The sequence below is a fragment of the Hibiscus syriacus genome, unplaced genomic scaffold (assembly GCF_006381635.1).
Source record: "Hibiscus syriacus cultivar Baekdansim isolate YM2019G1 unplaced genomic scaffold, ASM638163v2 tig00017996_pilon, whole genome shotgun sequence".
Classification (NCBI taxonomy): Eukaryota; Viridiplantae; Streptophyta; class Magnoliopsida; order Malvales; family Malvaceae; genus Hibiscus; species Hibiscus syriacus.
The window spans coordinates 169,415-183,164 of NW_024062422.1; the positions used below are offsets into that span (position 1 = coordinate 169,415).

At 32.9% G+C, this 13,750-nt stretch overlaps 1 protein-coding gene across 1 annotated transcript; it reads right to left on the reverse strand.

The window, feature by feature from the left end:
• Positions 1-1,235: 1,235 nt before the first annotated feature.
• LOC120208997 (wound-induced protein-like) lies at positions 1,236-1,803 on the reverse strand. Its single transcript, XM_039208094.1, has 2 exons — positions 1,528-1,803; positions 1,236-1,433 (listed from the first exon to the last, which is right to left on the reverse strand). Exons 1-2 carry the CDS (start codon positions 1,801-1,803, stop codon positions 1,236-1,238), a joined length of 474 nt encoding a protein of 157 aa, XP_039064025.1.
• Positions 1,804-13,750: the final 11,947 nt, after the last annotated feature.

Below are 13,750 nucleotides of genomic sequence, written 5' to 3' on the forward strand. Positions count from 1 at the left end.
CACTAAAATCCTACGAATCATTTAGTATTGATATTGTCCAATGAAGTATGAATATTGTATGAACAATATCGATACTTCATAATGATATCGATACTTACCCCTTTACAACATATATTTCAAGGCTAAATTCATCTAGTATTGATACTAATACCCAAAAAACTCATAAAAAGATTTATGAAATCACTTCAAAATGTCTTTAATCACTTGTTTTAAAGCCTTTCATGAATCTTAAAGCTTATAAGATTATCAAGTAATCATTTAACATCATTTTTAACATCTTTTACGTCAAAAATTAGTGGAGCAAGCTCTCTTTCAAAGCACAATCGCCTCAAGATTGAAGTGAGTAGTCTTTCAATGTGACATCCCTTATGATTGGTGGAGTAAATTATCTTTTAAAATCCTATCTCCTAAGGCGTGAAGCAGTGAATCATTGTCTTTCAAAGTTTTATCGCTTCAAGTTGTTGGAGTATTTTCTTTGAATAAACTACCCAAGTCGTTGAACATCTAAGCTCAATTTAGAACTTAATTAAATCAATTGTGTTTCAGTCTTTGTCAATTTCTTATTCAAAAATAATGGATAAAGATGGGTAATTGTTGAAAATAGATTTCTTTCTGGCTTTTTTTTGAACTTATTATTATGCTTCGACTATTGTTTGATATTATGATTAGTGATGCACGTTGAATGTTTGTGCCATACTGTTGAGGGGAGTTTTAAAAGAGAGATTATTAGCGTATGCTGTTTTTTTTTTTCTTAGCAAAGCCTGTCTTATTAAATAGAAAAATAACATATCAGATCACCTTTTGCCTCGCATACTGTTAGTTCATGTCTTGTTGCAACAAAATAAGAAACAACGAGTGCTTTAGTATTTCACATAAATTGGCAATTTTGACTTTTTAATATGACTAAGATTATTCTTAAAAATGCAATGAGGAGATAAATGAATGAGCCTAATGCTATAATTAGATAATAATGATATTATGGACCTTGGGAGGTGCAATAGAGAGTAATGCATAGAAGCAAGCAAAACGAGTTGATAATTAAGCAGTGATCAGGAATCCCACGTACACTTGTTATACAGGATGATCATTATTACAAACTGAAGAGCAAGCTAGCATTTCTAGCTAGCTAGCTATTACATGCAGTAGCTGCATATTTATTTATTTATTTATCTAATATGTTGATCATGAAACCAAGTGGGGGATCTGAGGTTTAAAATGAAATTTAAGGTTAAATATTATAGTGCATGATGGAGACGAAGTGTAGGATCATCACCACAATCCACAAATTCGTAGTTCACTGTAAGATGCCCGTCTTGCATGCCTTTGTCATCCATGATCTCAGAAAACGCTGGATAGTCCAGATCCAAACTTGGCCTGGTGCATGTATCCAGCACTCTCACCGTCACGCTTTTTCCATTGGCAGTGTTGGTCACCTGCATGCATATATGCATTCTGTCAATTCATGCACGCATGGTTTCCAGTAAAACAGAAACAAATTTATTTTGCTTGAAAACAAAGGGCGCTTACTTTTAAGCAGAGTCCACATCTTGATTGTGGCTTAGGAATATCCGGTCCACAGAAGGCGGTCCAATAATATTTGCTGCGCCATTCAAAAGTCTCATATGCATATTCAGGGAACTGGGAGCAGTAAACGCCTACCTTTGTCGGACTCCAGTCATTCTCTATAACCTTGTAGTCCGTCCAATAAGCTGTCGCATCTTCAGCAGCCATGGAAGAACCTATTGCCCACCCCAACATCACAATGCAGCTAATTAGTATAAACCTAATTACTGATCTCTCCATTCTTCTTTTTCTTTTTGGCCTATTCTTCTGCTTGCTTTGAATGATATATCCTTTCCTGGCATATGCTCTTATTTATAAGCAAAGTTCCCCTCAAAGGCTTTACAGGATAGCCATCACTTGTCTTTATTTAATTCTCTTCTCAATTGGACTTCATTTATTTTAATTAATCTATATACACCCACATATGATTTTCATGCTTCTTTTGTTCTTATTTTATAGGATCAAATCTGCCTTCCTAATTCCTAGAAAGATCATGATAACTTTTATTATTACTATTATTTTGAATTTATTCTAATTGCTTTGAATGATACCATTTCTTGCGGTATACTTTGTTCTAATAACATTGATCAATTAGTTTTGAATCGAGTATAATACATGTTCTCTAATTCAGCCCATCAAAACCAATGTATATGAAACAGTTAAATGAACGAATTTATGTTAATTGAGCATTAATTTGATTAACACTGTTAATATCTATGAGATTTTGAGTTCAAGTTTATGTGTTTATTAACAATTGGATTAGTTTTTTTTTTAAAATTTATTAAAGCATAATGATCAAAGTTTGAAAAATTAAAATAGAGAGATTAACTCTCAAGATAAATTTATAATTGCAACATCCTAAACCTCAAGTTTATTCTTTGTTAAAATATGCATTTATAGTTAACCGCTTCTTCTTTGCGTGCAAATCAAAGACAATCTTATCTTTACCTTTTGAGAGGGCTAAATCTGGAATATTTCATTTCATGTTGTATTAAACAATTCTTCAAGGTATCCACGGCCACCGGTGGATGTACATGGCCACTAGGGTGGGCACATAAATTTTCTAAAATACAAATTTTCTTTTTTGAAATTCACAATTTTTCAATTAATTAATTATTTTATTAATTGTGTTCACCCTAAAATTTTATAGTGCTCATCCACATACAAAAAAATTATATTATAAATATTTGTGTGCCCACCGTTGAATTTTTTTTTTTGAATTCGCCACTGTCCATTGATAAATAAGCCTCTTTTAGAGAAACATATGATAAAACATTACTATCATCTAGATCTTGCTAGTCATCAGTTGGCACATCCATTACTCCTTGAATAATTTCTTCATCCATAAGTGACTCAATCGAAGATTAATGAATACCTTCAACATCACCAATTTCTTGTTCGAGAGGCATATATTGATCGAACCGGATTTTACAATGTCGAAAATAATTTGCAATAGTTGTATGCTTCACATCAATATTCCAAACAACATTAATAAAATGGCTTGTATCGAATACATTAATCTTTTCAGGATTTAGTTCTCCTTTCTCGTAACTTTCCAAGATGCTAGAATGAAAGCAACACTGATAATAAATCTTAACTGCCATAATAATTCTAGCATAACATGAATGAATTTTCTATGTTGAATTTGGAGGCAAAAAGAATAATTCAGTGTTTCTCAAGCCTTCAATAACCTTGGGATGGATTGGGCAGTTGTCTACTATAAGAAACACCTTCCTACCAGTCATTCTAGAATTAAACCAACAAAAAAATCTTGAAAAAGTAATCCAATCATCTATTCTTCTTTTTTATTGGCTCGATAATAATAGTTAAGATTGTCAATATCCACCCGTTTAAAGCATCTAGGATTAGCAAACTTACCAATAATCTAAAAAGGCATTTTATACGAACTATCCTCTTTGCAACAAACCACAACAATAAATTTTTCCTTGTCTTTTTTGGTCCTTCTAATTGCTTTGTAGTCAGTGAATGATATGCTTGCAAACGATAAAATAAATTTATTTCATTCATATTATAGATATAATTCCAATTAAATTTTCCAATTTAGCTCTTAATTGAGGTAAATCATCATCAATATTATCCAGAGCAACTGAACCACCTTCATCAAATCTTCTATAAGACTTAATCCTATGTCTTGTCTTGAACAGCTCTAGCCAACCACATGAGAAGTTAAATTCAAAATACCGGGCTCTAAAAGATTTAAAAGTCTAAGGACCTAAATTGATAATTTATAAAGATAGGGGGCTAATTAAAACCCTAATCGTTATCTAAATTATTAAACTTAAAGTTTTTTTTAGGAAATATTAATTATTAATTAATTTTAGAATCGAGCAATCGATTCGAGTAATCGAGCATGTTATGCGAAAACTCGACTCGAATTTCTCCCTCATTAAACTAGTGTGTCGTCCTAATTGCTAAGCTTGATTCGAATTCTATAATAATTAAAAACTAAATCAAAGAAATAAAGCAATAATATATCAAAACAATTAATAAACTTAATTAAAATAATTAAAACAACAAATAAATAATAAAAAACTAATAACAGTAAAAAAACAACATAAAATAAAAATAAATAAAAATAATATAAGTACAAGGACATAATTACATTAATTTTAAATTACCCAAACTAAAATGAAACATGCAAAGGGGCTAAATTAAAATAAATTTAAACTTAAAGCTTGATTCAAAATAAAATAAAAACAAATAGACTAGTGACTAAAATAGAAAACACGCGTAATCTATAAGGACCTAAGAGCAATTTTTCATTTTTATTAAGCCTAAAAAGTAGTCTATTAAATAAAAAGGTAAAATTACATAATCGAACATCCTAAATTTTAAAAAAATTAAAAAAGTCACTATGCATGATTAAATGAAAAAACCCGACAAACTTAAAGGGACCTAAATGAAATTAACCCTAAAAAAATTAAAAAATCAGGCATTAAAAGGATAAATCAGAAAACAATCCGTACAGGACTAAAATACAAAAAAATGCTAAAATAATTGGGATTAAACAGTGAATAAACCAAAAATTTAAAGCATGCATAACATAAAGATAAAATATCAATTTTGGTCCCTACAGGGAAAATATGCAAAAACATTGAAATGTTACAAGGATTTAAAACGTAAATAAACCATTAATTTAGCCTATAAATATCAAACTTGTTTTAGAATTCCTCATTTTCGGCCAAAACCAGGAAAAAAAAAGAAATCGGCCCCAAAACTACCCGAAAACGACCCTAGACCGTTCGGCTACACCAGATTCCGGAGACCCCCTTTCGACCCAGGTATGGCTTATATATAGTATTTGTTTTTGCATTATTAATGTGAACATGCATTGGTTGTGGTTATTCGATTAAAGCTCCTTTTTTATTCGAAATCTATGAGTTATCCCCTTTTTTTAAACGAAACTAAATATTAGTTTGAGAACTAAGAAAAGCATTTTTTATCAACCGAAACTAAGAACAATAAAACACCAAAAACTATGCGAAATTAGAAAAAACAGAAAAGGAAAAATAACCTTGAAAATTTGTTGTTTATTGTTTTCGAAAACAACCAGTTACAGAGTCTTTTTCGAATCCTTGTACAATGTTTAATGCACCGGTTTTATACCCATTTACAACTGACAGTGAAAATGATTATCCTCTTGTTTTTTCTCTTTTGTTTCTGATGCAGGGTAGCATAGAGCTCGGTGGCGTGCATGGGTGCCTTTTGCTATTATTGGGAGAGAAATGGTGGCCATGGGTTGGTGGGAATGGGGTGGCTACCCTAGGGCTAGGGTTAGACCGGGTCAGGTTCTGTTCTTTTGGGCTCCGTGTTGGGTTTTAGATTTAGGTTGGGTTTTGGGTTTTGTTGGGCTTGGCCGAGTAAGGGTTTTGGCTTTAATTTGTAAAAGGGGTTTTGGGTTTAAATGTGGGTTTGGGGTTTGTAAAATGGTGCTCACACATCGTCAGATATTTCATGCCCAAAGTCATGCCCACTAATCCAGCTTTGATTACGAAAATAAAGAAAAATGCAGAATTCTGTCATTTTAGTGCAATTTCCAGAATTTAGCTTCATGCATAGAAAATTAATCAAAACGAACAAATAAGCCACAAAAAAATGATTACGGAACAATTTAAAAGTAAAATAATAGCTAAATAAAGCACTTATCAAGGTCATTCAAAAATGAACCGAATTCAAATAATTTAGTGATTCATATTTTAGGGATGTCATTTACTATATCGAAATTAAAAATTTAATAATTATTTTTAAGGTCATGGATGATAATTTTTACAAATAAAAAATTATACCAAATAAATAATGGTAAAAATAATAATTTAAGTAGGAAGGGAGATTGCCTGCATCGATGCTAATAAAATAAGAAGAGCAAGAGAAGCATGAAAATCACATGCAAATGTATACAAATTAATAATTAAAATAGATGATCTGTAACAATAATAATTAATAATTAATGTTTCTTAAATAAAATTCAATAATTAATAATTACTTGATTTCTTCACTAAAGATTGTGTCCAACTCCCAAGAAATTTTCTTTCAGTATGATTATTTCATATGAAAAAAAAATCACAAACAAGTAGAATTCATGTGGTCTTCTTAGTCTCAAGTCTAATAAGGGAACCTCAATTTCTTGGGGATTCCACGATGATGGTGCTCCTCCGACAAACAATCTACCTCTACAATCCTGAGATAGCAAACGATTTAAAGAGTGAGCCACAAGATCCCAGAAATGTACAATTATCCTGGGAGATTTTACATATTATAAGTTAAGTAATGTAAATGAGAAGTGCATATATTGTAATCTTCCAAAGTTCATACATATAAATATACATTTTTCCAACAGTCGATATATCATTTAGTCCAAGGAATTAGCATTATCGTCATTATTACGATCGCATAATTATAAACATTGTAAATACCCCATGTCAGGCACTTGGATCACTTCAGGGCTCTCGTACGAGTTTATGGCAGCAAATACGATAATATGCTCCCTTGTGAGTCACTCTAATCCTTCGGAGCTCCCGTGCGAGTCAACCGAAATAATTACCATTAGGTGCTCCCGTGCAAGTCACTCTAATCCTTCGGGGCTCCCGTGCAAGTTACCCGAAATAATTACGATTAGGTGCTCCTGTGTGAGTCACTCTATTCCTTCGGGGCTTTCGTGCGAGTCACCTAGAATAATCACGATTAGGTTCTCCCTTGCGAGTCACTCTAATCCTTCAAGGCTCCTGTGCGAGCCACCTGGAATACTCATTATTACATATTTTTGCATACCAAGTGAGTCGTAGCTCTTTATCATTCACCTAGCTCTCATTCACGCTTCCATACATATTTTATCTTATTATCATAACATAAATTTACAACCGTGAACATTAACATATAATTCCAGCACTAAATTAAACACATCACAATTCTAGCAGTGAAACTTAACATTGACTTGCACCAGTGAAATGAATACGTAATTCTAGCACTAAACTTATGACATGATTTCAGCAGTGAAACTTAACATTGACTTACACCAGAGAAATGAATACGTAATTCAAGCACCAAACTTATCACATTATTTCAGCAGTGAAATTTAACATTGTCTTACACCAGTAAAATGAATATGTAATTGCAATGCTAAACTTATCACATAATTTCAGTAGTGAAACTTAACATTAACTTACACCAACGAAATGAATAGGTAATTCCAACACTAAACTTATCACATAGTTCCAACAGTGAAACTTAATATTGACTTACACCAGTGAAATGAATATGTAATTCCAGCACTAAACTTATCACCTAATTCCAACAATGAAATTTAACATTGACTTACACCAGTAAAATGAATACGTAATTCCAACATTAAACTTATCACATAATTCCAGCAGCGAAATTTAACATTGACTTACATCAGTGAAATCAATACGTAACTCCATCACTAAACTTTGAAGCTTAACATTGACTTACATAAGTGAAATGAATACGTAATTCTAGCACTAAAATTGTCACATACTTCCCGCAGTGAAAGTTAACTTTGACTTACACCAGTGAAACAAATACGTAATTCCAGCACTAAACTTATCACATAATTCCTGCAGTGAAACTTAACATTGACTCACACCAGCGAAATGAATACATAATTCCAGCATTAAATTTATCACCTAACTCCAGGAGTGAAACTTAACATTGACTTAAACCAATGAAATGAATACATACTTCCAGCACTAAACTTTTCACATAAGTCAAGGAGTGAGACTGAACATTGACTTACACTAGTGAAATGAATTCCTAATTCCAGCACTAAACTTATGATTTCACATATCAAATGGTAATAAGGATTAAATCGGAGTGACACCGAGTCACCCAAACATACAACTACACTTTCAATTACTTTACCTTATAATCATATGGATCAACCAAGAATAAGAGTACATTACCTTAAATTAAATAGAGTGGATACCTCCTCCTTCCTCACCTTCAAGCTTTCTCCTTGCCCTTTGATTGAGATGATCCCCTAACTTCTTTTTTCTAAAATAGGAAGAGATCAAACAAAAGAACAAAAGAATAATGCTAACAACATATGACTAAGTTTTTTAACCTTTCTCCCCTCACTTTAAGCCACGATCATAACCAATTAAAACCTAACATTTGTGATTCTTCCAAAATTTAAAATCTCTTTCCCTCACATTTGTGATTATTACCTTAATTTGTATGCGGAAAACAATTGATGGAAGAGGAATGGAGATGAAATTACATTCCTTTTTTCTCTCCCCCTTCTAGAACCCACCATAGTTTTCAATATATTTAGGATTAGGATAGATTTTTTATTTGAAAAGGGGTGAATGACCCATTTAGTCCCTTATTTTTGTCATCTCTTCTCAATATTTCCTTGAGCTTACTAATTTACTTATCATTTATTCGATTTGGTTTAATCTTAATGTAAGATTTTCATTAAAAGCACTTGGGTCTAAATTCGAGCGTCTAGCCAGGCCTTGTCCGGGTCATTACAAAAATAATGGATAAAGATGGGCAATTGTTGAAAATAAATTTCTTTCGGCTTGGTTTCTGAACATATTATTGTTCTTCGACTATTGTTTGATATTATGATTGGTGATGCACGTTGAATGTTTGAGCCGTACTGTTGAGGAGAGTTTTGTGTTCTGGTGTTTTTGAGATCCATTAATAATCCTAAGTGTATTTTACTCATTTTTCGAGTTTAGACCTTCAAAAATAATTATTAATTTTAAGAATTTGGTATTTTTCACCACTTGAGTTCATTTTAATCATTGCAAGAATTAGGATCTCATAATAAATTTATTTACTCATTTTAAAGTTATTTGAAGGTATTGAGGTACAACAAGAGGTGTTTCTAATATTTCAATAATAAGAAGTATTGATACTCAAATATATATGCTCACTTAATACTATCAGTACTGAAGTAAGAGTATCGACAATAGATTAGGGGTATTAATATTAAAATAGAACAATAAAATCCTACGAATCATTTAGTATTGATATTGTCCAATGAAGTATGAATATTGTATGAACAATATCGATACTTCATAATGATATCGATACTTACCCCTTTACAACATATATTTCAAGGCTAAATTCATTTAGTATTGATACTAATACCCAAAAAACTCATAAAAAGATTTATGAAATCACTTCAAAATGTCTTTAATCACTTGTTTTAAAGCCTTTCATGAATCTTAAAGCTTATAAGATTATCAAGTAATCATTTAACATCATTTTTAACATCTTTTACGTCAAAAATTAGTGGAGCAAGCTCTCTTTCAAAGCACAATCGCCTCAAGATTGAAGTGAGTAGTCTTTCAATGTGACATCCCTTATGATTGGTGGAGTAAATTATCTTTTAAAATCCTATCTCCTAAGGCGTGAAGCAGTGAATCATTGTCTTTCAAAGTTTTATCGCTTCAAGTTGTTGGAGTATTTTCTTTGAATAAACTACCCAAGTCGTTGAACATCTAAGCTCAATTTAGAACTTAATTAAATCAATTGTGTTTCAGTCTTTGTCAATTTCTTATTCAAAAATAATGGATAAAGATGGGTAATTGTTGAAAATAGATTTCTTTCTGGCTTTTTTTCTGAACTTATTATTATGCTTCGACAATTGTTTGATATTATGATTAGTGATGCACGTTGAATGTTTGTGCCATACTGTTGAGGGGAGTTTTAAAAGAGAGATTATTAGCGTATGCTGTTTTTTTTTCTTAGCAAAGACTGTCTTATTAAATAGAAAAAATAACATATCAGATCACCTTTTGCCTCGCATACTGTTAGTTCATGTCTTGTTGCAACAAAATAAGAAACAACGAGTGCTTTACTATTTCACATAAATTGGCAATTTTGACTTTTTAATATGACTAAGATTATTCTTAAAAATGCAATGAGGAGATAAATGAATGAGCCTGATGCTATAATTAGATAATAATGATATTATGGACCTTGGGAGGTGCAATAGAGAGTAATGCATACAAGCAAGCAAACGAGTTGATAATTAAGCAGTGATCAGGAATCCCACGTACACTTGTTATACAGGATGATCATTATTACAAACTGAAGAGCAAGCTAGCATTTCTAGCTAGCTAGCTATTACATGCAGTAGCTGCATATTTATTTATTTATTTATCTAATATGTTGATCATGAAACCAAGTGGGGGATCTGAGGTTTAAAATGAAATTTAAGGTTAAATATTATAGTGCATGATGGAGACGAAGTGTAGGATCATCACCACAATCCACAAATTCGTAGTTCACTGTAAGATGCCCGTCTTGCATGCCTTTGTCATCCATGATCTCAGAAAATGCTGGATAGTCCAGATCCAAACTTGGCCTGGTGCATGTATCCAGCACTCTCACCGTCACGCTTTTTCCATTGGCAGTGTTGGTCACCTGCATGCATATATGCATTCTGTCAATTCATGCACGCATGGTTTCCAGTAAAACAGAAACAAATTTATTTTGCTTGAAAACAAAGGGCGCTTACTTTTAAGCAGAGTCCACATCTTGATTGTGGCTTAGGAATCTCCGGTCCACAGAAGGCGGTCCAATAATATTTGCTGCGCCATTCAAAAGTCTCATATGCATATTCAGGGAACTGGGAGCAGTAAACGCCTACCTTTTTCGGACTCCAGTCATTCTCTATAACCTTGTAGTCCGTCCAATAAGCTGTCGCATCTTCAGCAGCCATGGAAGAACCTATTGCCCACCCCAACATCACAATGCAGCTGATTAGTATAAACCTAATTACTGATCTCTCCATTCTTCTTTTTCTTTTTGGCCTATTCTTCTGCTTGCTTTGAATGATATATCCTTTCCTGGGATATGCTCTTATTTATAAGCAAAGTTCCCCTCAAAGGCTTTACAGGATAGCCATCACTTGTCTTTATTTAATCCTCTTCTCAATTGGACTTCATTTATTTTAATTAATCTATATACACCCACATATGATTTTCATGCTTCTTTTGTTCTTATTTTATAGGATCAAATCTGCCTTCCTAATTCCTAGAAAGATCATGATAACTTTTATTATTACTATTATTTTGAATTTGTTCTAATTGCTTTGAATGATACCATTTCTTGCGGTATACTTTGTTCTAATAACATTGATCAATTAGTTTTGAATCGAGTATAATACATGTTCTCTAATTCAGCCCATCAAAACCAATGTATATGAAACAGTTAAATGAACGAATTTATGTTAATTGAGCATTAATTTGATTAACACTGTTAATATCTATGAGATTTTGAGTTCAAGTTTATGTGTTTATTAACAATTGGATTAGTTTTTTTTTTTAAATTTATTAAACCATAATGATCAAAGTTTGAAAAATTAAAATAGAGAGATTAACTCTCAAGATAAATTTATAATTGCAACATCCTAAACCTCAAGTTTATTCTTTGTTAAAATATGCATTTATAGTTAACCGCTTCTTCTTTGCGTGCAAATCAAATACAATCTTATCTTTACCTTTTGAGAGGGCTAAATCTGGAATATTTCATTTCATGTTGTATTAAACAATTCTTCAAGGTATCCACGGCCACCGGTGGATGTACATGGCCTCTAGGGTGGGCACATAAATTTTCTAAAATACAAATTTTCTTTTTTGAAATTTAAATTTTTCAATTAATTATTTATTTTATTAATTGTGTTCGCCCTAAAATTTTATAGTGCTCATCCACATACAAAAAATTTATATTGTAAATATGTGTGCCCACCGTTGATATTTTTTTTTTGGATTCGCCACTGTCCATTGATAAATAAGCCTCTTTTAGAGAAACATATGATAAAACATTACTATCATCTAGATCTTGCTAGTCATCAGTTGGCACATCCATTACTCCTTGAATAATTTCTTCATCCATAAGTGACTCAATCGAAGATTAATGAATACCTTCAACATCACCAATTTCTTGTTCGAGAAGCATATATTGATCGAACCGGATTTTACAATGTCGAAAATAATTTGCAATAGTTGTATGCTTCACATCAATATTCCAAACAACATTAATAAAATGGCTTGTATCGAATACATTAATCTTTTCAGGATTTAGTTCTCCTTTCTCGTAACTTTCCAAGATGCTAGAATGAAAGCAACACTGATAATAAATCTTAACTGCTGGTGGTCGGATGAGCTTGTGTTAAGAGTGAGTGAGAGTAACAGATGGTGGAATGAAACATAAATTCTGAGTTCGCCGGATCCGGAGATGGAAACTGTTGCTTTGTTTGTGGATTATTTACCAAACACTATTCACTGGAAAGGATTATGGCAGATAGTTGGTCGTTATGGCGAGGTTCTTAGTGTGTATATTCCAAAGAGGAGGAGTCGAGCAGGAACAAGGTTTGGTTTCGTAAAAGTTAGTAACTTGGTTGAAGCGGAGAGAGTTAGGGATCAATTGAATGGTATTATGGTGTATGGAAGTCGGTTATCAGTGAACTTTGCTAAGTATATATTGAAGGATCAAAAGAAAAATTGTTTGCAAAGTAAGCAGGTCTGGAAATCAAAAATTGCTAGTCCACCCGTATATGAAGAATCTCAAAGTATGTTGGCTGGTCAAGAGGGTGTATCCAGAAAGGAAGTATCGGGTCATGTTGATGAGGATGAATTAAGAAAGTTAAGGAGATGTTTGGTGGGCGTTATGGCTGGAGCTTGTAGTGTTGGGAATATCGTTGGTAGATTACAAAACTGGGGATTAGGGGAAATTAAAGTTCAAAGATTACGTGGGAAATCTTTTCTGCTTACCATTGAGGATGAAGACTTGTTCATCATGCTGGAAGATCTCTAATGGTCGTATCTGAAGGAGATTTTTGTGGATGTTATGTTGTGGTTAGAGGCTATAGGTCAAAATGACAGAATGATATGGTTAGAGATAGATGGTTTACCATTGCATTGCTGGAATGAAATCAAATTGAAAAGATTGGCTTGCTTATGGGGTAAGCTCGAAGCTTATGGTGAAAATGTTAATCATCATTTAGATTGTGAAAAAGTTAATATATTGATATCCACTTCGATGGAAGATCGGATTGATGAAGTTCTAGAAGTGATGGTGGAGAATCGGAAGTTCAATGTTCGAGTTCTAGAAGTAGGGATGGTGGATAACTCGGTAGCTAAATTGTTTAAATATGAAAATAGCAAGAATAAAAAGAATGGGGTTGAGAAGTTTGGAGCAAAGAGTGGGGCGGATAAAGATGGAGTTATACCGGAAAATCTTTCCGATGATATGCCGGAGGCGTTTTCGTCGAAAAGTTCAGAAGACAGAAAAGGGACTACGAAAATAAGTGGCGGGGCATTGAATGTTTCGTGTTCTGGAGAAAGCCTAAGAGATTGTACTTATGATTGTGATGGGAAGCCGATTGAGGATGGTTGCAGTCTCGAAGAAGGAAGAGAGAGAGATGGTTTTCAAATTCAAAATCTATCTTTACAGGTGGGTGTTCAGGGAGTGGGTGATGTTGGGGTAAAGTCCAAGTCAATAGGTCCTATTGAGTTTAATACTAATATTGATGGGGTTTCTTTGTTGGATGATAGAGATAGGGTTGAAGGGGTGGGTGTAGGTGTCACAGAAACTGGGTTTTTAAGTTATGGTCATAAGGCTATTGTGGATTCAGCTAGGATGGGCTTTTCGGTTGAAGGTACAATGGATTTAAATTGTGATTGTCTGC